Here is a 24,417-nt window from a genome sequence, read left to right as displayed (position 1 = left end):
GGCTGCCAAGATGCTGAGGAGACTGGAGCATCTCTCCTAGAAGGAAAGGCCGAGAGCCCTGGGGCTGTTCAGGTTGGTAAAGAGAAGGCTCAGGGAGATGTCATCAGTGTGTACTAATGCCTGAAGGGAGGGTGCAAAGCAGATGGAGCCAGGTTCTTCTCAGTGGTGCCCAGTGCACAAACACAGGAGGTTCCCTCTGAACATCAGGAGACATGTCCACTGGGAGGGTGACCAAGCACTGGCACAGGCTGCCCAGAGAGGCTGTGGAATCTCCATCTGTGAAAGCATTCAGAAGTCACCCAGACACAGCTCTGGGCAGCTAGCTCTGGGTGATCCTGCTTGAGCAGAGAATATTGGACCGGATGGCCTCCAGAGGTGGCTCCAAACTCAGTGGGTCTGTGTAGCTCTGTGAGGGCAACATGATGAACTACAGGTAGAGAGGAGACATGGATCTGAAATGAAGACTTCCCCACAAATGCCCAGAAGGATCCTTCCCCTGAGGCAGCTGCAGGGAGGCTTTGCTTGTGCCAACATGAGTCCTTTGGAGATTGTTTTCAGTTGCTCCCCAGTTGCTCCCCAGTTGCTGCCCTGTGAGGGGAGAGTTGCCTAGAAGTGAGATCTGTGGTTCCTGAGGAGCGTTCTAGATGGAGTCTGTGACCATGCATTCCTGTGACCAGCTAGTCCTGATGCTTTGCAGCACAGCAAGAGGTTTCAGCCTTGGATGGAAAAAAAATTCTTTCAGCATCCTTTGAGACTCATTTTCAACATTCTCATTTTAGAAATGGAGCCTCAGCCAGAGGCCCTGTGGGGACCTGCTCAGAGCTGTCTGATCTGGTTTCTTTGTTGGAATTCTAACTATTTAGCAGCCAGCCCATGTGTGATGCTGGGGCACTCCTCATGAAGACTTGTGGCTTACTACCCAGTGAGATCAGTCACAAGTGGGAACAGCAGGAGTCGTTTGTGGTATTAGTTACCTACCCAGATTTCCAGTAACGGGATTTTGGTCAGGGGTTGGCACAGGCTGCCCAGGGAGGTGGTGGAGTCACCATCCCCAGAGGTATTTCAGAACTGTGTGGCCATGGCACCCGGGGCCATGCTTTAGTGGCCATGGTGGTGCTGGGTTGGTGGTTGGACTGGATGAGCTTGGAGGGCTTTCCCAACCTGAACAATTCCATGATTGTATTCTAAATTTAACTCCTGCTCTGTGGCCATTGCCCTTGTCAGTCCTGTACTGGGAAGACAGAGGTATGGAAGCAGCAGCTGATGGTGTAGAGCAGAAGCTGCTGTTCAAAATGGAGACAGGTTCACCAAGCCCACTGCCTGGGGTGCTGAAACAGTCAGAGGGATTTCAGCAGCTCTCTGCTCAGTTGCTGTCCCTGAGCTTTGGTCTGTGTTTGGGCAGCAATGTGGGAGCCCTGATTTGAAATCTGATTTCTTCTCAGAAGCAAGGAGTACACAGAGCAGAAGGGGGTTTGGTTGGAAAGTTGTCCCTTGGTCCATCCCCATTCTGTTCTCAGGGCTGAGTTGGCACTAGGTGCCTGGGCACATGAGGCTAAATAGAACATTCTAGTGCCTTCCCTGTGCCCTTTTTCCATCCTCCTCCTCCTCCTCTGATCTTTTGCCTTATGGCCTACTCAGAGATTTGTTGTGTTTGGGACATTTGGAGGTCTTTACAGCAATGAGGTCACCTGGTCTCCCCTTGATTTTTAGCCTTCCTTTTCCTTCCAAGATGGAGCTTTTGGATGAAAAAGCTTGTGTTTTCTTATTTGGTGTTGAGTGATTCCTTGAGGAGCAGCCTGCTGCATGGTGAACGATGCCAGTGGGAAGAAACAGGAAAGAATCATAGAATCACCTGGTTGGAAAAGATGTTAAGATCATCAAGTCCAACTATGACCTAACATCTCCTTGTACACAGCTGTTAGACCATGGCCCTGAGCTTCTTGTCTTTTAAACACCTCCAGGGATGGTGACTCCACTACCTCCCTGGGCAGCCTGGGCCAGTACCTAATCACCCTTTTGGGGAAGAAATTTTTCCTAATATCCAACCTGGTGCAAGTTGAGGCCATTTCCTCTTGTCCTGTCAATGTTTCCTGAAAGAAGAGGCTCCCACCTGGCTCCAGCCTCCCTTCAGGGAGCTATAGAGAGCAATGAGGTCTCCCCTCAGTCTCCTCTTCTCCAGGCTGAACAACTCCAGCTCTTTCAGCTGCCCTTCATAGGACTTGTGTTCAAGACCCCTTACCACTGTGTTGCCCAAGGGAATTAAATGATATCTTACTTAGACACCAGCAGCAGGTGCAAGTGTCACTGTCTTCTGGCTACCCTCCTCTTGGGCTCTTCAGATATGTGGTCTGAGACATAAGATGTATGAGAAGACAGTAGGTGGGAGACTCTCCTGAGTGTTCACAACTGGCACATTCAGGTGCCAGCTTCGCTTGGAGCTCTGGTGGTGTAATGGTTGTACTCAGAGAGGAGAGATTGTCTGGGCAGAGGAGACAGAGTACCAGGGCTTGGCAAATCTCTGGTCATGGCATGCTGACCCCACAAAAACTGCTGGAACCTTTGCTTGGCCTTTAAAGAAGCAGAATGAGACCTTCAGCCTGGAAGGCTATAGTGAAGGGCCAGGAGTGTCCACTTGTGCAACACTGAAGAGAAGTGCTGCCCGTGGCATGCTGAGGAGAGGAGCCCTGTAGAGCACAGCTGCAGCTTCTGGTAGGCACAGGACAGACAGACGTGAGAGAGGCGATCAGCTGGGGGTCAGCAGAGGAGCCAAGAGCAGGTGGAGGCAGAACAGTGATTTATTTGAAAGGCAGCATACTTTCTGTGCTGCTGGATGCATCTCCTTGAGCATCTGGAATGCTTCATGGTACTTCAGGCTAACCTGAGAAGCTGCTGTCAGTGTTATGTAAACCCCAGGTGTGCCAGGAGGGGACCAGAGTGCTTCTCCTTGGTGTGCCTTCTGCTGCCGTGCGTGGCTCCTCTGCAGAAACGAGGCCTTGGCTGATCCTGCTGCAGACCCCAGAACCGTTCGTGAAACCAAGCAGCTCCAAGGACATCTTGTCCAACCCCCCTGCAGGCAGCAGGAACGCCTCCAGCTAGAGCAGGCTGCACAGGGACACATCAGGTTTGACCTTGAATATCTCCAGGGATGGACCTTCAACCACCTCCGTAGGCAACCTGTTCCAGTGTCTCCCCATCCTCACTGTGCAGAACTTTCTCCTGATGTCCAACCTAACTCTGCCCTGCTCCAGTTTCAAACCATTGCCACTCTCCCTATCATTCCAAGCCCTTCTGAACAGTCCCTCCCCATCCTTCCTGTACCCCCCTTCAGATACTGAAAATGCTTCTCTAAGGTCTCCCTGGAGCCTTCTCTTCTCTAGGCTGAACAGCCCCAACTCTCAGCCTGTCCCCATAGCAGAGGTTCTCCAGCCCTCTGATCATCTTGGTGGTCTGGGCTGCATCCAAAGCAGTGTGGCCAGAGATGGAGAGAGGGGATCCTGCCCTACTGCTCTTCTCTGGGGAGACCTCACGGGCAGTGCTGTGTCCAGATATGGGAATCCCAGCACAAGAGAGACATGGACCTTCTGGAGTGTGTCCAGAGGAGGCCATGAAGATGGTGGAAGTCCTTTGATTAGATGGCAGGTGAAGGTGTCAGTCATACTGTCCCCCATTGATGAAACCTTCAATGAAGGTCTTTATGTCACTGCCTTGACAAGGAGTTAACATCATGGACTTACAGAAGAGGCTCTTCACACACTTGCTTTTACTTCCTGACCTATTGAGGTATTTCAGACTGTACCCAGGCTTTGGAGGTGTTGCAGACCCAGAATTCAATTACACATTCAGCTGCTTAGTCAGAGCTGGGATTCTCTTGCTTCCTGCTGCTGCCTTTGTTGGATGTCAGTGTGCAGCAGATGCAGGGTGAACTGTCCGAGCAGACAGATGAGTGCAGCAGATCTAGTTCTCAATACATAAAGCATTTTGCCTTAGCTGTGTAACAGAGGGTGCAGAACAACCAAATGCCTTCATTTAAAAGCAGTGTGATGAGTTCAGTTAGAGGCCCATGGAGTCATTTTCATTGGGAGGCATCTCTGGAGGACACGCATCTGGTGCCCTACTGAAAACAGGACCAACGAGATCGTGCTACTCAAACTCCTAGGTTTTTACTGTCTCAAAGATTGGAGATCCCCCAGAGGGCTTTTCTGGTCCCCTGAGTCAGGGTTTGACCACACTGATAATGAGGTTTTCCCATCTTATTTTTCCCACCCAATACCTAGTCAGAATTTGCCACCTTGCAACATGTCTCTCCTCCAGTGACCTCTCTCTGCCTTTCCCACACCCTCCCATAAGGCTCTTCTCTGATGTTCTTCCTTAGCCTTTCTTCATCTTGTTAGCCTCTACTGGATTCACTCCAGTTTCACCATTGGCTTTCCAGTGGGAAGCCCCACAGTGGACATCCCATTCCCAGTTTAGACTCACAGATGTTGAAGGGAAGGGAGCAGGCACAGTCTTTAACCTGCCCTCATCCAGGCCATCTTGCTAGTACAGCTCCAGCTACACTCTTGCTGACACAGCTCAAGGTGTGGTTGAGCTCTGCACTGCAAGGCCCCACTGCTGACTGCTGATCTTGTTGCTCAGCAGGACCCCTGCATCCTATCCTGCAGGGCTGCTTTCTCTCCAGTCAGCCCAAGCCTGTCTGGTTGCCTGGGAATGTTCCAGCCTGGTGGAAAGGCTTTTGTTGAACTCTTTGAGCTCTGTGAGGTTTGTGCTGGATCATTTCTCCAGCCTGTTGAGGTCCTTCTGAACAGCTGTATGCCCTCCAACCTACTGTCCACTCTCCTGTTTGGTAACACCTGTGCAGCTGCTGAGGGTACCTGCCAAACATCCTGCAGGTCGTGAGTGAAGACATTAAACTGTATTGGCCCTGCCATTGATCCCTGAGGACTGCACTTGAATCTTGAGCTGCTGATCACAACTCTTCAGCCCTGACACTCCAGCCAATTTTCCACCCACCTTCTAGTCCACTCAAAAACTGGATGCTTGTCTATGTGCTGGGTGCAGAGCCCAGCTGCATGAGCTGTCATGGAAATGGTGGAAAACCTTTGTCTCTGAGTGGTCTTGGGTGGCAGAGGAGGACTTTGGTGGGCTGCTGACTCGAGGTTGGCCTCATCCTGGTACAAGGGCAGAAGCTTTCATCCAGCTGAGCAGACCAAGTGCAAAGGGAGTAAGTGATTTGAGTGAGGAACAATATCTGGGCAAAGGGCTGGAGTGAGAGAAATGCTTCCTGAACATTTTCTTCAGGCACATTCAGCACCACTTGTGGGCACAGCTTTTGGTTGGATTGTAGAGAGGGTTCAAACCACCATAGAATCATAGAATTGTCAGGGTTGGAAGGGAGCTCAAGGCTCAGCCAGCTCCAACCCCCTGCCATGGGCAGGGACACCTCACACTACAGCAGGTTGCTCACAGCCACATCCAGCCTGGCTGCAAAAACCTCCAGGCTTCCACCACCTCCCTGGGCAACCTGTGCCAGTCTCTCACCACCCTCCTGGGGAAGAATTTCTTCCTAATATCCCATCTGAATCTCCCCACTTCTAGTTTTGTTCCATCCCCCCAGTCCTGTCACTCCCCAACATCCTCCCCAGCTTTCCTGTAGCCCTCTTCAGATCCTGCAAGGCCACCAGAAGGTCTCCTGGGAGCCTTCTCCTCTCCAGCCTGCACAACCCCAACTCTCTCAGGCTGTCCTCAGAGCAGAGCAGCTCCAGCCCTCTGCTCCTCCTCCTGGCCCTTCTCTGGACACCTTCCAGCACCTCCAGAGCCTTCCTGGAACAGAGGCTTCAGAACTGGACACAGAGTTCCAGGTGTGGTCTCAGCAGAGTGGAGCAGAGCGGGAGAATCCCCTCTCTGGACCTGCTGGCTATGCTTCTCTTGATGCAGCCCAGGCTGTGAGGTTAGGTACAGCCTGCTGGATGTCTGCCAGGGTGTTCATGAACCCTTACACCTCTTTAGTTAGTAAAATATCCTGGATTTTTTCCCAGGCATTGGATTTTGGGTCTGGGCTATTTTAAGTTGGAATGATTCATTTCCTCCTGAAATGATTCCTTCCAAAATGGGTCTTGGTGAGTATTTCAGGCCAGCCTGCTGACATCACATCACAGCTCTTGGTTAGATGAGTCCTGGAACAGCATGACAGAATCATTCGGGATGGAAAAGACCTCCAAGGTCAGCAAATCCAGCCTGCTCCCCAGCATCACCATGGCCACTAGACCATGTCCCAGAGTGCCACATCTACTCATTTCTTGAACCCTTCCAGGGATGGTGACTCCACCAGCTCCCTGGGCAGCCTGTGCCAATGACTGACAACCCTTTGTGTGAGGAAGTTGTTCCTAATATCCAACCTGAACCTCCTGTGGCACACCTTGAGGCTGTTTCTTCTTGTCCTGTTGTTAGTTACTGGGGAGACCAACCCCCCCCGCTGGCTCCAGCCTCCTTTCAGGCAGCTGTAGGGAGCAATGAGGTCTCTCCTCCTCCTCCTCTTCTTGAGACCAAACAAGCCCAGCTCCCTCAGCCTCTCCTCACACAACCCTCACATTCAAACCATTCTGGGTAGCTCTTTCACTGCCTGCTGCCTGGCTGGGAGGTGGGGAGACACTGGACATACTGGTGTGGGTGCCAGTCTTCCTGTGGCTGGGAAAAGCATTGCTGAGAATACACATGGGACAGGTTAATGTCCTGAAATACTGGATTGGAACATGGGATTCAGCTCAGCTTGGCAAGGTGACCAGGGCATGGCAGGAGTTTCCCTGATGCAATTGGTGAGGGGAACCCCAAACCTGTGGGTTGCAGCTTGCTGTCACGGGCTGACCCATCTCACTGTGCTGCTGCCTGGCTGCTGAATGCCACCTGTGGTGGTTGGAGGGCCACAGGGAGGAGAGGCAACCCTGCTCCTGAGCTGCAGCTCCTGTCTCACTGCAGAGCCTGGCCATGGCTGAGCCTTATCTGGCCACATCTCCATCAGCCATACTAGGCCATGGCTGCCTTGGCTGAAATGTCTCTTTTCTGATATGCCAAGAGGAAATCCAAAGGGAATCACAGACTCTTCAGTCTCTGGGGTTTGGAGCTGTAGTGGCTGAGGATGAAGCTCCTCTTTGCACAGCACTCCTCAAGTGCTCCTGGCTTGGTCCTGCTGCAGAGCTGTTCCTCAGCTGTAATGCAGAGTGTTGAATGCTCAGCCCTGTCTCTCTGGTAGGTAAGAAGGATTAGTTCTAGCCTACACCAAAGCAATGTTGTAGGAAAAGCCAAAGTGAGTCTTGAAAACCAACCCCATCAGAGTATGGGAGGTTGGACTGGATGATTTCTAGGGGTCCCTTCCAACCTCACTCTGTGATTCTGTAACAGAGGGAGAATCATAAAATCACAGAACCTACACAATGGTAGGGGTTGGAAGGGAGCTCTGGAGATTGAGTCCAACCCCCCTGGCAGAGCAGGAACATCTAGGGCAGGTCACGCAGGAACACATCCAGGTGGGTCTTGAAAGTCTTCAGAGAAGGAGACTCCACAACCTCTCTGGGCAGCCTGTTCCAGGCCTCCAGCACCCTCACACCAAACAAGTTTCTCTTCCTTTTGAGCTGGAACTTCCTCGCCTCCAGTTTGTGTCCATTGCTCCTTGGCCTGTCACAGGACACTGCTGAGGCCTGGCTCCTTCTTTGACGCTCACCCCTCAGATATTTGTAACCCCTCTCTGTCTGCTCCTCTCCAGGCTAAACAGCCCCAGGGCTCTTAGCCTTTCTCATCAGACAGATTTTACAGTCCCTTCATCATCCTCGAGAAGCAAAGACAGGAAGAGCTGCTTTTGGAAAGCCAACTGCCAGGCAGAGATGAAGCATTGAGCCTGAACCTTTTTCCAGATGCAAAACCATGCAGAGGAGGGGACTGGGGCACGGGGGGAAAGTTGCTGATGGGTATGGTCAGAGATGGGGTTTGTGGAAATGTAGTGACACTTTGAGGCATGTTTAGGATATAGCCAAGCAGGGAAGAAAATCCTTTTTAATGCTAATATTTTTCTCCTCACAGGTATAGCCTTTACAGACCTCCCTGTAAGTACTCCTGCTTTCAGCATGCTCACAGAAGGGAGGGGGAAGGGCATGGGGTTGGTTTTCCTGTTCAGTGTTAAAAATAGTCTCAAGTTCCTGCCTGGTGGGGATGCTTCTGTGGCTGGGACTCTGTGGCTGGGTTCATGGGCTGCTCACATGGCTCCTCTCATCCCCCACCACCTCCAACAGCATCTTACTCCTCCTGGAATTAAAGCAAAGATTCCAAGTGCAGTACAGGGCAATGCTGCTTCCAAAAGCAGCTTCAGGTGTGGGGAGTCTGTGTGCAAAGCCATTGAATAGCCTCTCATGTCCCATCATCAGAGAGCTCCAAAATGCCTAATCTTCATAGAATCACAGAATGGTTTGGGTTGGAGAAGCCCTCTGAGATCATCCAGTCCAACCAGCAACCCAGCACCACCATGGCCACTAAACTATGGCCCCAAGTGCCATGGTCACACGGTTCTGGAACCCCTCCAGGGATGGTGACTCCACCACCTCCCTGGGCAGCCTGACTGCAGGCATTGTGCAAAGCCACTGAGTAGCCTCTCATGTCCCATCAAAGAGCCCCTAAATGCATCCACAGCCTCCCTGGGCAACCTGTGCCAGTGTCTCTCCACCCTCACTGCCAAAAATTTCTTCTTCATCTCCAGCCTCAGTCTCCCCTCTCCCAGCTCAAAGCCGTTGTCCCTGGTCCTGGCACTCCCAGCCCTTGGCCAAAGTCCCTCCCCAGCTCTCCTGGAGCCCCTTCAGCTACTGGAAGGTTGCTCTAAAGTCTCTCTGGAGTTTTCCCTTCTCCAGACTCAACAGTCCCAACTCTCCCAGCCTGGCCCCATAGCAGAGGTTCTCCAGCCCTCTGCTCATCCTGGAGGCCTCCTCTGGATTCTCTCCAGCAGGTCCATGGCCCTCCTGTGTTGGTGTCCCCACATCTGGACACAGCCCTGCAGGTGAGGTCTCCCCAGAGCAGAGCAGAGGGGCAGAATCTCCTCTCTCCATCTCTGGTCACACTGCTTTGGATGCAGCCCAGGCTGCCCTTGGCCTTCTGTGCTGCCAGTGCCCATTGCTGGCTCCTGTCCAGCTTCTCATCCCCCAGCACCCCCAAGTCCTTCTCTGCAGGACTGCTCTCAGTCTCATCACCTCCAGCCTCCATTGGTATCAAGGATTGCTCTGACCCAGATGCAGGACCTTGCACTTGGCCTTAGTGAACCTCATGAGGTTCTCCTCAGCCACCTCTGCAGCCTGTCCAGGTCCCTCTGGATGGATCCCATCCCTCAGCCTTACCACCCTCACTGCTCAGCTTGGTATCACCAGCAGCCCTGCTGAGGGTGCCTCAATCTCACTGTCTGTGTCACTGATGAAGACATTGAACAGCACAGACCCAGTGCAGACCCCTGAGGGGCACCACTTGTCACCGACCTCCAGCTGCCCATGGAGCTGCTGACCACTACCCTTTGGATGCAATCATCCACTCACTTTCTTCTCCAGTGCACAGCCACCCATCAGCTCCACATCTCTCCAGCTTACAGAGAAGGATGTTGTGGGGGACTAGAAGTGGATATCCCACAGAGGGAGTTTGCCCTCTTTGTAAAAATTCCAGCCAGTGCTCAGGCCAGACTCTCAGATTTACTCAAGCCTGTGGCAGGTTTATCCTGCCTGGAGTTTGCTGAAACAGCAGGAAGTGTAAGGAAGCAGAATATGGCAGAGCCCAGGGTGGGATTGCACAGGGGCAAAAGGGACGAACTACAGGGTTGTGAGCAGCTGGCCACCAGCATCAGAGTGGTCCAGATGTCTCTGGGAAGGTGACAGGAGAAGCATCTGCCTGGTCAGTGGGCTCCAGGAAGATGCCCCTCTGCATCTGGAGGAGTGATGGAGATATGAGTAGCTCCCAGCAGCTGCCAAACAGGGCACATCCCATGTAGGAAAAAGGAGATTTAACTAGGAGGGGATTTGACAGGAGCAGGGCGTGGGCAGCTTCCCCTCCAAGGGGAACACAGTGAAAAGTGGCTGAAAACTAGGTGATAGCTTAGAACCTGGGAGGTGTGATTTCCAGCTTCCAAGTATTTGGGGGGGGTCTGATTCCTGGCTTTGGAAGTCCTTGGTTTCATCATATTAAAAAGTTAAGTTATTGAAAAAGTCTGAAGTTGAACTGTGGAAAAAATTTGATCCCTTATGAGGGAGAGCTCCTATTTAGCTGGGCTGGAAAGGAAGGAGAGCCTGGCATTAAACACAGAGCTTTCCTCTGGCAGCCACATTCTCCTTACTCACCTCCAAAACCCAGCAGCTTCCTTGGTGTGAGAGAAGGAAAGGAGGAGGTGTGCTGAGTCAGCAATGCTGCAGTCATTCTGATTTCACCTTCCAGCCTGTATTGATAGATTCTTTTTTTTTCCTTTTTTGCCTTTGATTCTTGAGATTTGGTTGTTGTGAAGGTAGAGCAGACAGGTCAGCTGAGTTGTGAAAATCTCTGAGGACAGAGATGCTGCAGTCTCTCTGGGAGCCCCAGTCAGGATTTCCCTGCCTGCAGCTCGTTGCCCATTGCCTTTTCACTAACATCTCCATTTTTTAATCCCTTTTGGGGAGTGGAAGACTTGCAGGTTGATTTTCCCTTTTGCTCTCTCTTCTCCAAGCTGATTCCCTCAGCATCTCCTTGTATGCTGTGCACTCCAGCCCTCTGACCACCTTAGCTGGAGCCTTTTTGGGAATGTCTTTCTTCTTCTGGGGCTGTTGTGTCGGTGTGAGCTGAAATTCCCCCCCCACCAACAATAACCAGGCTAGCTCAGTCTGGAAGCAAATGAAAAGCTGTATTTACAAGCAGAGTCTAAAATCTACAATGAAATGCAATGAATATATACAAATATACAAAATTCACAACATTCACAAATATATACAATCAACAGAAAAGCACAATCAATCTCCCTTTGCTTCCCCCCAAGGGGACCCTCCCAAAGGGGCCTCCCTCTCCCAGGAGCTTCCCCCCCAGACCCCCCTGGACAGAGAAGCAGAGTTAGTTAAGCAGAAAGTTGTTAACTTAGCTGCCAAGGTCAGTGTGTTATCTTCAGCCAGAAGAGAAGAAGAAACAGCAGCCAGACAGCCCAGCAACTGCCCCCACTGCCGAACGCAGAATGTGCAGAATGCCTACTTTGTTTTGGGTAATAGTTCTTAAACATTTCTATCTATCCAATGGAAGTGTTTAGAACAATCGTTATTTTGCTTTCTTACACCCAATAGTGACTTATTTACATTCCTTCACTTTCTCTGTTCTGAACTTTGCAAGGAAAAATTAAAAAGACAGTTTCAAACCATCACAGTCCACCCCTTCTAAACAATTCCATTGGCTGCTACTATCATTTATCTAATCTAAAATAATATCTACAACAATAGGTGAATAAAGACCATAGTCCATTCCGGCTATCTCAGATGTAGATGATTCAAAAGAGTCAAATCACAGGAAAAACAGCAAACAGCTTGTTTCCTCGCAGGTGGAGCGAAGGAAGGAACAGGGACTCTCAGGTGACTCAGGGCTCTCAGGGTTCGTGCACCGTAGATCTCATGAACTCTCCTCTTGGGCGCGATGCTGTATCTGCGCAACACTCTGAATTTAACCTCTCTCAGCCAAAGTTAGATTTCTTTGTGGAATACACTGAATTTCACCATTTTCTTGCATCACCCAATAGGTGTGACCAGGACCTTCAGCAGAAACCACCCCTTGGACAGGTTTGGCCTCTCCTGAAGGAGAAAATACCCAAACAGTTTTGCCTAACAGATTCTTTTCTCTGATAACAGGAACTCTATCACCTTCTTCCTTTCGCAACAAATCTGATTGGGCAGGTCCAGCTCGATTCACTGAACCTCTACTATTCACCAACCAGGTTGCTTGTGCTAAATGTTTCTCCCAGTTTTTCAAAGATCCACCCCCCATGGCTTTGAGAGTGGTTTTCAGCAAACCGTTGTAGCGTTCGATCTTCCCTGCAGCTGGTGCATAGTAGGGAATGTGGAATATCCACTCGATGCCGTGCTCTTTGGCCCAGTTTTTTACAAGATTGTTCTTGAAATGAGTTCCGTTGTCTGACTCAATCCTCTCTGGAGTTCCGTGTCTCCACAGGATTTGTCTCTCCAGGCCAAGAATGGTGTTATGTGCAGTTGCATGAGGAACTGGATAAGTTTCCAGCCATCCAGTGCTCGCCTCTAGCATAGTCAGCACATACTGCTTACCAGATGGAGAACGAGGTAGAGTGATGTAGTCAATCTGCCAGGCTTCACCATACTTGTACTTGGACCATCGGTCACCGTACCACAAGGGCTTGATCCGCTTTGCCTGCTTAATAGCAGCACAAATGTCACAGTCATGGATGACTTGTGTGATAGCATCCATGGAAATGTCAATGGATCTGTCACGAGCCCATCGGTAGGTTGCATCTCTGCCTTGATGTCCTGACGAGTCATGGGCCCACCGGGCTAAGAACAGCTCACCTCGGTGTTTCCAGTCAAGATCAGGATCAGGATCAGAGTTTGTGTCCACCTGGAAAACTCTTGCAGCTAGATCTGCCTGATGGTTGTGTTGTTGTTCCTCTGTAGCTTTGCTCTAAGGAATGTGAGCATCGATGTGTCTCACTTTCACTGGGATTCTCTCAATGCGAGCAGCAATGTCTTGCCACAGATCTGCAGCCCAGATTGGCTTTCCTTTCCTCTGCCAGCCATTCTTCTTCCAGTCTTTCAGCCAACCCCACAAGGCATTGGCTACCATCCACGAGTCGGTGTAGAGATAAAGCTTTGGCCATCTCTCACGTTCAGCTATGTTAAGAGCTAGCTGGACAGCTTTTACCTCTGCGAATTGACTGGATTCTCCTTCTCCATCTCTCGCTTCTGCAACTCTGCGTGTTGGACTCCACACTGCAGATTTCCACCTTTGCGTGTTCCCAACAAGACGACAGGAACCGTCTGTGAACAAAGCATATCTCTTTTCATCATCAGACAGATCACTGTAAGGAGGAGCTTCCTCAGCACGAGCTACTCTCTCCTCTGGAGGTTTAGCACAGCTTGTGCTTTCTCGCCAGTTTGTGATCACCTCCACCAAACCAGGCCTTTCGAGATTTCCCATTCGAGCTCTCTGTGTTATCAGAGCCATCCACTTAGACCAGGTAGCATCTGTTGCATGATGTGGTGAAGAACCTTTGCCTTTGAACATCCAATTCAGAACTGGCAATCTAGGAGCTAGAAGAAGTTGTGACTCAGTTCCAATCACTTCAGAAGCAGCTTTCACTCCTTCATAAGCAGCTAAAATCTCTTTCTCTGTTGGAGTGTAGTTTGCCTCTGAGCCTCTGTAGCCACGACCCCAGAAACCAAGAGGACGTCCTCGTGTCTCCCCTGGAGCTCTTTGCCATAAGCACCAGGTTGGGCCATTGTCACTTGCGGCCGTGTACAGAATGTTCTTAATGTCTGGACCAGTTCGGACAGGTCCCAGACCCATCGCTTGGACTACCTCTCGCTTGATCTGGTCAAAGGCTGCTTGTTGCTCAGGACCCCATTGGAAACTGTTTCTCTTTCGAGTCATATCATATAGAGGTTTCACAATCTGACTGTATCCAGGAATGTGCAGTCTCCAAAATCCCACTATGCCTAAGAAACGCAGAGTTTTTTTTTTGTTGATGGGATTTGCCATGGTGGAGACTCTGTTTATCACATCTATTGGGATGTGACGGCGACCATCTTGCCACCGCACTCCCAGAAACTGGATTTCTCTGGCAGGTCCTTTCACCTTGTCTCGCTTGATAGCGAAACCGGCTTGCAAGAGAATGTCAATGATTTTGTTACCTTTCTCGAAGACTTCTTCAGCAGTCTCACCACAGACGATGATGTCATCGATGAACTGAATGTGTTCTGGAGCTCCACCTTTCTCCAAAGCATCATGGATCACTGCATGGCAGATGGTTGAACTGTGAATCCACCCCTGGGGCAAACGATTGAATGTGTACTGAATGCCTCTCCAGGTGAAAGCAAACTGAGGCCTGCATTCCTCTGCTATGGGAATAGAGAAGAAAGCATTAGCAATGTCTATGGTAGCATACCATTTGGCCTGCTTGGATTCCAGCTCATAGTGGAGTTCCATCATGTCTGGTACAGCTGCACTCATGGGTGGAGTTACTTCATTCAAGGCACGGAAATCAACTGTTAGACGCCACTCTCCATTCTGCTTTCTCACAGGCCAGATTGGACTGTTGAAAGGTGAATGAGTTTTGCTGATGACCTTCTGACTCTCCAACTGACGAATCAAGTTTTGAATGGGCACCAAAGAGTCACGGTTGGTTCTGTATTGTCTGTGATGCACAGTTTGAGAAGCAACCGGCAGCTTTACATCCTCAATCTCATGTTGTCCCACAACTGCAGATTCATCTGAAAGCTCAGGTTTAATGGACAACTTCAATTTTCCTCCATCAATTTCTACAGTTGCTATTCCAAAAGCCCATTTGTAACCCTTAGGGTCTTTAAAACGCCCTTCTCTCAGAAAGTCAATTCCCAAAATACAAGGTGCATTAGGACCTGTTACAATAGTATGTTTCTTCCACTGCTTCCCAGTTAAACTTATATCAACCTCTATCTTAAACAATTCTTGAGATCCACCAGTGACTCCCTGAATAGTTATAGATCCTCCCCCTTGATAATTTGATGGTATTATGGTGCACTGAGCTCCTGTGTCAACCAAGGCCCTGTACTTCTGAAATTTTGAAGTGCCAGGCCACTGGATGTACACATCCCAATAGATTCTGTTATCTCCGTTATCCCTTACCTCCCCCTGGCGGAAGGCAGGGCACCCCTAATGGTGGGGATTACCTCCACATGTACAGCTGGCACAATGTCCAGCACCAGAATTAGGATCACTGTTGGAGCTATCAGAGTTGTTCTGGGAAACTGAGGAAGTGACAGCTACCCTCCTGGTATTGCTACCTCGGGATCTGCCCCTCTGCAGCTCCCGTAACCTCTTGAAAAGATCAGAAGTTGGTTGACCATCCCATCTGTTCATGTTCTCACCAAACTGATCACGCAGAGTTATCCAGATACTGCCACGTGATTGCCTCTGCTGTCTGTTTTGGTTTGACCTATTCTGGAATGGCCTTCTTGGAGCACGTCTGTTCCTAACAGCTGAAACTTGTATCCATCTGGAGGAAGAGGAATCAGAATCATCCCCCTTCATCAAGTTGGATATGGAGGTTTTAAGTTCCTCCTTCAGCTCTTTCATGCAATTGTTCATTTCTCCAGACAAAATTTCAATGGCTGAAACCAAAGAAGTACGTGCGAGACTGTCCTCCTACTGCCTCATTTGGTCAGTGAAATGGCCAACAGTGGGAGGCACTCCACCATAATTTCTTGCCACAATCCTGCTTGCCAGAATAGTAGCATAATTAGGAGGAGCAAGCTTAATGAGCTTTTTGGCAAGACCTGTTCCAACAGGAATTTCATCAGGATTCAGGGTCTTATGATCTCCATACATTACTTCTCTCACAGCAAACTCTCTCAGACGCTTGATTCCCTCAGCTATTGTGGTCCAAGGCTTAGGGTTCCATGGTAAATCATCTCTGCTGGGGTACCTCAGCGAGACTGCCAGTAGGAGGCGTGCCCACAGAGAAACTTTACCAATGCACTTGCCTAGATGCCTGTCTATGCCTGTATCCTTTGAGAGCATCCCCAACTGAGAGGCCGACTTATCACCTACCACCAGTGCTGGGGCTCCCATATCAAAACACCTGGCTAGCCAAGACAGGACTGGCTCATTATCTCCTCTGATGTAATCCTTCCTCACATGTCTAATTTCCTGTCTGGGTGCATTAGCTGACTGTATGTCATCCTCATCATCATCATCATCATCATCCTGAGGTCGCTGTCCCCATAATCCTGTTGTAATCCTCCGTTGAATTTCCTTGAGTTCAGAGGCTCTGCCAGCAGTTGCTAATCTACCAGGGTCTACATCCTGACCTACATCTCCATCATCCATGTGGGGTCTCAAGAGGTCTACCAGAGTTTTAAGGCTAACCCTCTCTTCCTCATCAGAAGGATCTTTCTTAACAGAGGGACCCTGAGTAGAAGGACCCTCATCGCCATCTGCACCATCTCCTGCAGTATCTGCATCTCCTTTACGCTTTCTGGTTACAGTGGCCACCAAATTTACTGGCTTGGTTTTCACATTCACAGCAGAGTTGGAAGAGCAAGTAGCCTTATGTCTTTCTTGACACAGTGCTATCAGTAGCCATATGATTATTCCAAGAAGCAACAAAATTAAGATTAAGGCTAGTACAAGATATCTAGGGTACCACTGGTTCCAAGGACCCTCTGTAGTTGTAAGAGGAGTAACAAACTCATATGCGTCTGCTAGCACATCCATAGTTGAGTTACCATAGCTTCTTAGCCCAATAAGACCACAACAGAATTCACCAACATTCAGTAACTTGTTCTTAACCCAAAGAAATGACTTATATGCCACATATCTCACAATCTTGTCTATCATGCAAGAAATGGCCCATCTGTAGACAATTGCACCGATAATAGATGAAATAGAATGACTCAGAATCCAAAACAGCTTCATTTTGCTTCCTAATCTGAGCAGAAATAAATCACAAGCAATCGAGCCCCGAGTTGGAGCGCCAAAAATAAAAAGTGTGTCGGTGTGAGCTGAAATTCCCCCCCCACCAACAATAACCAGGCTAGCTTAGTCTGGAAGCAAATGAAAAGCTGTATTTACAAGCAGAGTCTAAAATCTACAATGAAATGCAATGAATATATACAAATATACAAAATTCACAACATTCACAAATATATACAATCAACAGAAAAAGCACAATCGATCTCCCTTTGCTTCCCCCCAAGGGGACCCTCCCAAAGGGGCCTCCCTCTCCCAGGAGCTTCCCCCCCAGACCCCCCTGGACAGAGAAGCAGAGTTAGTTAAGCAGAAAGTTGTTAACTTAGCTGCCAAGGTCAGTGTGTTATCTTCAGCCAGAAGAGAAGAAGAAACAGCAGCCAGACAGCCCAGCAACTGCCCCCACTGCCGAACGCAGAATGTGCAGAATGCCTACTTTGTTTTGGGTAATAGTTCTTAAACATTTCTATCTATCCAATGGAAGTGTTTAGAACAATCGTTATTTTGCTTTCTTACACCCAATAGTGACTTATTTACATTCTTTCACTTTCTCTGTTCTGAACTTTGCAAGGAAAAATTAAAAAGACAGTTTCAAACCATCACAGCTGTGGAGGTGGGGAGCTGAGCATGGTGCTGCAGGTGTGGACAGGCCAGTGAAAGCAGAGAGGTAATCACTTCTCACCCCCTGCTGGCTCCAGGATTTTGCTGAGTTCCACCTCTTCATCCCTTTAGTGAAAATGTACAAACCACAACTGCAGTAGGGTCTCAAGAGGACATCAGTGGTGTTGCCAACACAATGGTGAGAAATGAGTTGAGCAGATTTCCAGCTGATTGCAGGACATCCCATGCCCCTCACAACAGAGGAGAGAGCTGTCCCAGCTTCCTTTAGGATGCCCAGATAAGCACGAGGTGTAGTTCTTGCTGACTTGACCTAGAGAGAGGACTCCACCTCCACTGATCTGATGTCTGACATGGGTTCAACCACAAGCAAGACACCACCACTAGGCACCTCCCAGGCTCTGACTGCCCCACATGCACCGATGTGCCTTGCCCAGGGCCCACTTCTGGCTGTGCCGCTCCTGGTGAGGAGCCCAGCACTGAGCAGTGTACAAATGGCACGAGGGAGGTTTGCTCCTAAACCCAAGCAGATGTTCTCCAGCAGAGGGTGAGCAGGGTTTGTGTTGCAGGGAAGCAACATGTCAGTGAATGGAATGTGCTCTTAAGAAACGTGGTCCGGAGTGATGAGAAGCAGGCACCCCAGTACCTTTTCCAATGCCATTTCTCTTTTCCCCACATTCAAATTACCTCAGGAACTCAGTTCCTATCCATAAGCTTATTCTTAAAATAGCCTGGATTCAGAGAACTTCTAGATAAATTTTGCCCACCTGTTTTCAATGAGGTCAGCTTTGGAAGCTGAACTATGGCTGATTGCAGAGGTATTTTCATGGCAGTAGCCTTTTCTTTTTTCCTCATGTTTTGGTGCTGGGTCAAAGCCCTGATTTGGAACCAGATGCTTGCCCTTAACATGAGATTTGTCTCTCAGTAGTGGAGTTTCTTGTGTGTCTGGCTTGCTGTCTTGGGGTCATCAAAGACCTAACCTCAGAGCTCCGCTGCTGTCTGTTCCCTTTGCATCAGACACCCAGCCTCCAGGGATGAGAGAGCTGAGCTGGAGCAGTGGGGATCTGTCAGTGGACATGGTGCCCCTCTCATTTCATTGGTACTGCTTGAACTGTGGTAGAAATCAGAGAGAGCTAAGGAAGGAAGTGGACAGGCCACAGACAGCAGTCATGACATTGATCACAGGCTGCTGGGGGACTCAGCCTGTTCGGGTTTGAAGCAGTAACTCATTGTAAGTGCACAATAAGCCCTTGAGATGTAGCTGAGGGGCTGCTGTCTCTTCCTGCTCCAGCTGTCTGTGGAAAGAGCAGCTAACCACTCCACTGGAACCAGGAGAAAGCTGGGTTTAATATAGGTTTCTTTTTCTTCCTTCCCAGTCCAATCTCTACCCTACAGTGGGTCTCCAGACTCCAGGAGAGATAGTGGATGCCAACTTCGGGCAGCAGCCCTTCGTGTTCGACATTGAGGACTACATGAGGGAGTGGCGAGCGAAGATCCAGAGCACCATCAAGTGCTTTCCCATAGGGGACAGGCTAGGCGAGTGGCAAGCCATGCTGCAGAAGTAAGTCACTGCTCTGCTGCCAGCTTCTGCCCTCCTCTTCAGCTGGAAACTCCTTTTCTCTTTTGAACTGATTTATGCTTTCTTGTGGTCGAAGGTGCTCAGCAGCTGTTACCCTCTGGTTTGCTCCTCAGCAGTAGATCGCTGCCGTTTCAGGTGTGAAAGATATGGGAGAAGTTTGACTGCCTGAAAGCTTGTAGGAATGGAAGAATGTACTCTTTGAGGTGATGCTCTGGGGCTAGGGGAGTGGAGAGGGCACCACTTAGTAAGTGAGCTGAATGCAGAAATGGGAGAGCAAGAAATAGCCTAAACTAAAGGCTTCCAAACCCACCCGAACTGAAAATGCAATGATGGCACTTTGTAATGTGTGATTGTTGGATGCATGTCCCACTGCCAGAAGGATTGGGTGGAGCTCCATGAGAACAATAGACAAGAGCTTGCAGAGATGTTCTTCTGCCTGAAGAAGCTGACTGAAACTTCACAGCTTCGAAACAGGTAACGGAGGGAGCTGAGTGAGAGCTGTCTGTCAGCCCTTTAGCCATGGGGAGCATGACTAGAAAGTGTCACTGTTTCCCAAAACACAAGAATTAGACAAAAGCACCTTCTGCCTTCCAACCAAGAGAGTGGTTTTTATCACTAAGTACATGAATCTGAGGGACTTGGTGCTGAAGTTGTGGTGGTTTAACTGGAAGTGGATTTTAAAAGCTGTTTAAATACTTGCAGTAATTCTGTAGGCCAGGTCCATAGCTCTGTCTTAATCCCTCCACTCTGGCTGTGGTTTCTGTCAGGGCTGTCTGACTGCAGCTCTGCTTTCAATTTTTATCAGTTCTTGCCCTAAATACCTGGCACTGGTCACTGTCATCCAGGAGACTTAGGTGCAATAATGATCACATCCATGTGGTCATTCTGATTTCCTCCTAGTCCTGTATTATTTGCAGGTAATCCAGGACAACCAGCAAAGCCTTTGAAAGGCAACTGGCAGAAGCCATTGAAAATAATGATGAAAATGATGATGATAATAGTAACAATATTAGTAGTATCTTTCTTCAAAAAAATCCTGGAATCCTAGAGTTGTTTAGGTTGGAAAAGACCTTTAAAATCATCGAGTCCAATGGTAATAAGAAGCAGGAGGCCTGCCAGTGGGAGAGGGTTTGTAGGACCTGTAGAGCATTGCAGCAGAAAAAGATACCTTGGGGAAATTAAGACCTTACCCAATTAATTCCTTACCTGTGTGAAAGTCAGAAACCTACCCAGATCTACCCAAACCTACCCAGCCTGCCTGCCCACAAGTCAGGTAGTTCACAGAATCACAGAATGTGAGGGGTTGGAAGGGACAGCTGGAGATCACCCAATCCCCCTGGCAGAGCAGGGTCACCCAGGGTAGGTCACACAGGAACACATTCAGGGGGGTTTGGAAGCTCTCCAGAGAAGGACACTCCACAACCTCTCTGGGCAGCCTGCTCCAGGCCTCCAGCACCCTCCCAGTGACAAAGTTTTCCCTTCTGTTCCCCTGGCACCTCCTCTGCTCCAGCTTGCCCCCAGTGCCCCTTGTACATCCTTGGACATCTCTGAGCAGAGCCTGGCTCCAGCCCTGCACATCTTTATCCCCAGCAATGAGGGCAGCCCTCAGGCTCCTCTGCTTCAAGCTCCAAGCCCCAGCTCCCTCAGCCTAGCCTCACAGGGCCTGCAGCAGCCTGTGGCTCTGTGCTGGACTCTCTCCAGCAGTTCCCCGAAGTCCTTCTTGAACTGAGGGGCCCAGAACTGGACACAATATTCCAGATGTGGCCTCAGCAGGGCAGAACAGAGTGGGAGGAGAACCTCTCTGACCTACTCACCACAGCCATTGTAATCCACCCTAGGATGCCCTTGGCCTTCTTGGCCACCAGGGCACATTGCTTGCTCATGGGCATCTTTCTGTCACCAGGACTCACAGGCCATTTTCCCAGAGCAGCTCTCCAACAGGTCAGTCCCCTCTGCTTGTCCATGGGGTTGTTCTTTCCCAGATGCCAGACTCTACATTTGGCCTTGTTGGAACAAGGGTGGTGTGTATGGTGCCAGGTGTCACAAAGGGCTTCAGGAGAGAACAAGGTAGTGATGGGCTGAGAGAACTTTGATCTCTGGCTTGGACAAATCCATAGAAGCACTAATGAAGGGGAGATGCCATGGTATGTGGAGATATAGAACATGGGATTGGGAAAGAGGAGCCAGCAGACACATGAATGTGGTTCTTGGAAGTCCAAAAGGCTTTTGAGAAGTTCTCTTGCAGAGTTATTTCAAAGACAGACAAGAGAGGGAATGAGTGCAGGAAGGGTTGTCACAGGGGGAACAGACTGCAGACACACTTGGATGTGGCTGTGGTGTTGAGAGCCTTCAGAAGTGGCCAGGAAGAAGGGACCCCGCAGGATGGGTTGTGAGCAATCACTGCACTGAGGTGTGAGCAGTGAGCAGTCACTGCACTGAGGTGTGAGCAGTGAGCAGTCACTGCACTGAGGTGCAGAAAAAGGATGTTTGGATTTGCTAGGGGAAAACCAGAGGACAAAAGTGATTGTGTCACTGTGTGCATGTGTGGTGCACCCTGAACGTGAGCACCACACCAACTCTTGGTTCTTTCCCTCCAAGAGTGTGTAGCAAATGCAAGGAAAGTGTGGAAAACCCCAAGGGAGGATGTGCCAAAGTATGAGGTGGGTGCAAGACAGGGAACAAATCCACAGACCCACAGCACTGAGGGTGTGATTGTGAGGGGTAAGGCAGGAGTGCAAACCAAATATCTTGAGTAGCCTTAAGGAGGTGATGGAGGAACAACTGTACTGCAAGAACTGAAGGGCACCAAGTGACCTTCTTTAACCAGGTGACCCTGAGTGGGTGAGGGACAGGCTGTGGGTGTTGCTTACCTGGACTTTCCTAAAGCCTTGGACCCCAGGTCCCACACAGGTCTCCTGGAGAACCTGGCTGCCCGGGGCTTGCAGGGGTGGAGACCTCCCTGGGTTAAGAACTGAGGGCTGGGCACAGAGAGTGAGTGGTGGGCAATGGAGTGACATTCAGTTGGGAGCTGGTCACCAGTGGTGTCCCCAGGGCTCAGTGCTGGGTACAGCTCTGTTCAATGTCTTCATCAGTGATCTGGGTAAGGGGGTCGAGGCAGCCTCAGGAAGTTTGCAGACAACACCAAGCTTCTCTTTTCTGCCTGTTTCCAGACTCCCTCCAAAAAGGTCACCAAATTAAGAGAGCCACGACTCAGCTCCACAGAGGCTGTTATTTCCTCTGCTGTAGGACCAGTTGTTCCCTGTATTTGTTCCTTAGAACCACAGAATGCTTTAGGCTGGGAGAGCCCTGGAAGATCATGGAGTCCAACCCTTAGCCCAGCACTGCCAGGGCATCACTAGGTAATGTCTCTCATCACCACATCTACACAGCTTTGGATGGGGACACCACCACTGCCCTGGGCAGCCTGGGCCAGGCCTCGGAAACCCTTTTGGGTGAGCAGTTGTTCCTGATGTCCAACCCAAACCTCTCCTGGTGCAACTTGAGGCTGTTGCCTCTTGTCCTCTCACTTGATTCTTGGCTCCACCTCACTACAGCCTCCTTTCAGGGAATTGCAGGGACAGAAGTTTTCCGTTGTGCTCTCCAGAATAGTTTCTTCTGATGTGCATGGAGACAGCACGAGCCCCTCCACCTCCACTGTGACCACCCTTGGTGAGAGAAGCACCCTCAGAAGCATCAGTGGCAGCTGCTTCTGTGGTCTGAGCACTTCAGTTCTCAGCAGGTTTCAGCCATGGCTTCCAAGCAGTGCAAGCCATTACTTTGGAGAACCTGGGGTTGTGAAAGGTGACTGTGGTCTGTGTGAACATCACACAGGTCACAGGGTAGTGCAGTCCTCATCGATTCACAGCATTGTTGAGGCTGGACAAGACCTTTAAGATCACAGAGTGCAAATGTTAACCCAATACTACCAAGTCCACTGCTAAGCACATCCCTCAGCACCACTTTACATTTGAATCCCTCTAGGGATGGTAATTGCCCACCACTGCACTGGGCAACCTGTTCCTCCAGGGCTTGAGAACTCTCTCAGTGAAGAAGATTCTTCTAATATCCAACCTAAACCTCCCCTGGCACAATTTCAGGCTGTTACACCCTGTCACTTGCTACTGGGGAGAAGAGCCCAACCCCCACCTGTCTCCAGCCTCCTCTCAGGAGCTGTAGAGAGCAATGAGGTCTCCTTCAGCCTCCTCTTCTCCACACTAAACACCCCCAGCTCCCTCAGCTGCTCCTCACCAGCTCTCTTCTCCAGACTCTTCCTCAGCTTTGTTGCCTTTCTCTGGGCCTGCACCAGCCCTCAGTGTCCTTCTGGGAGTGAGGAGCCCAAAACTGACTCCAGAATTTGAGCTGTGGCCTCATCAATGCCCATTCCAGGGGGACCATCCCTGCCCTGCTCCTGCTGCCTACACTATTGCTGCTCCAGGCCAGGCTGCTGGTGACTTTCTTGCCCACCTGAGCCCTGCCTGGTTCATCTTCAGCTGCTGTCAACCAGCACCCTCAGGTCCTTTTCTGTTGGGCTGCTTTCCAGCTCCAAGAGCTTCAGGAGAGGCAATCTTGCTGAATGCTGAGGAGTGTGCTGCCCTGCTGGAGCATGTAGCTGAGACAGATCTGAGAAATCGTTGCTGGATCCACCTGGATCTGAGAAATCGTTGCTGGATCCACCTGGCAGAGTGAGTAGCAGGTGGCAGTGCTGTGCACCCATGCAGGGATGCAGGGCTAGGTTCTCCTCATCCTCTGCTCTCCTTGCTGAGGCCACACCTGGAATACTGGGTCCAGTATGCCCTCTGGGCTCCCCAGTTTAGGAGAGACAGGGAACTGCTGGAGAGACTCCAGGGGAGGCTATGAGGATGATGAAGGGCCTGGAACATCTCTGTTGTGGAGAAAGGCTGAGAGCCCTGGGGGTGTTTAGTCTGGAGAGGAGAAGGCTGAGAGGAGATCTGATCAATGTCTGTAAATAGCTGAGGGGTGGGTGCCAGGATGAAGGTCCCAGGCTCCTTGGGGTGTGCCCAGGGACAGGACAAGGAACAGCAGGTACAAGCTGGAACCCAGGAGTTTCCACCTCAACATGAGGAGAAACTTCTTTGGTGTGAGGGTGCTGAAGCCCTGGAGCAGGCTGCCCAGAGAGGTTGTGGAGTCTCCTTCTCTGGACACACTCTGGACCAGGCTGGACACACTCCTGTGTGACCTGCCCTAGGAGATCCTGCTTTGACATTCTGTGATTCTTGAGGTGCCATGGGCAGAAGTGGCATGGGGAGCAGCTCAGGTTTTATGCAGCTTTGTGGAGCATTTAAGTCTTTTCAGCCTCTGACTGGCTGCTGGATCACACTGAAGCAGGACCTGGCTTTTCCCCTCCATTCCTGCCAGCCTTGGAGCATGGCTGAGGCAGCGTCACCTGGCTTCCCTGCTTGGCAGTGGGAGGGCTGCACTTCCTTGTGCCTGTGTGTGCTGTGCTTAGGGCAGAGGGCTTGTCCTGCACCAGGAATGGCCAGAAGCATGAT

The 24,417-nt window shown here is 50.3% G+C and overlaps 1 protein-coding gene across 1 annotated transcript in view; it reads left to right on the top strand.

Moving 5' to 3' along the window:
• The window catches only part of RANBP10 (RAN binding protein 10), an 83,083-nt gene that overhangs the window by 41,813 nt on the left and 16,853 nt on the right, over window positions 1–24,417 (top strand). Inside the window, exons 5-6 of the mRNA XM_054397168.1 lie at window positions 8,071–8,093; window positions 18,705–18,889. Coding sequence (XP_054253143.1) covers window positions 8,071–8,093; window positions 18,705–18,889 — 208 coding nt within the window. The remainder of the gene's footprint in view (window positions 1–8,070; window positions 8,094–18,704; window positions 18,890–24,417) is intronic.

The sequence above is a fragment of the Indicator indicator genome, chromosome 42 (assembly GCF_027791375.1).
Source record: "Indicator indicator isolate 239-I01 chromosome 42, UM_Iind_1.1, whole genome shotgun sequence".
Lineage (NCBI taxonomy): Eukaryota > Metazoa > Chordata > Aves > Piciformes > Indicatoridae > Indicator > Indicator indicator.
This window is presented reverse-complemented; position numbering and strand designations above follow the sequence as displayed.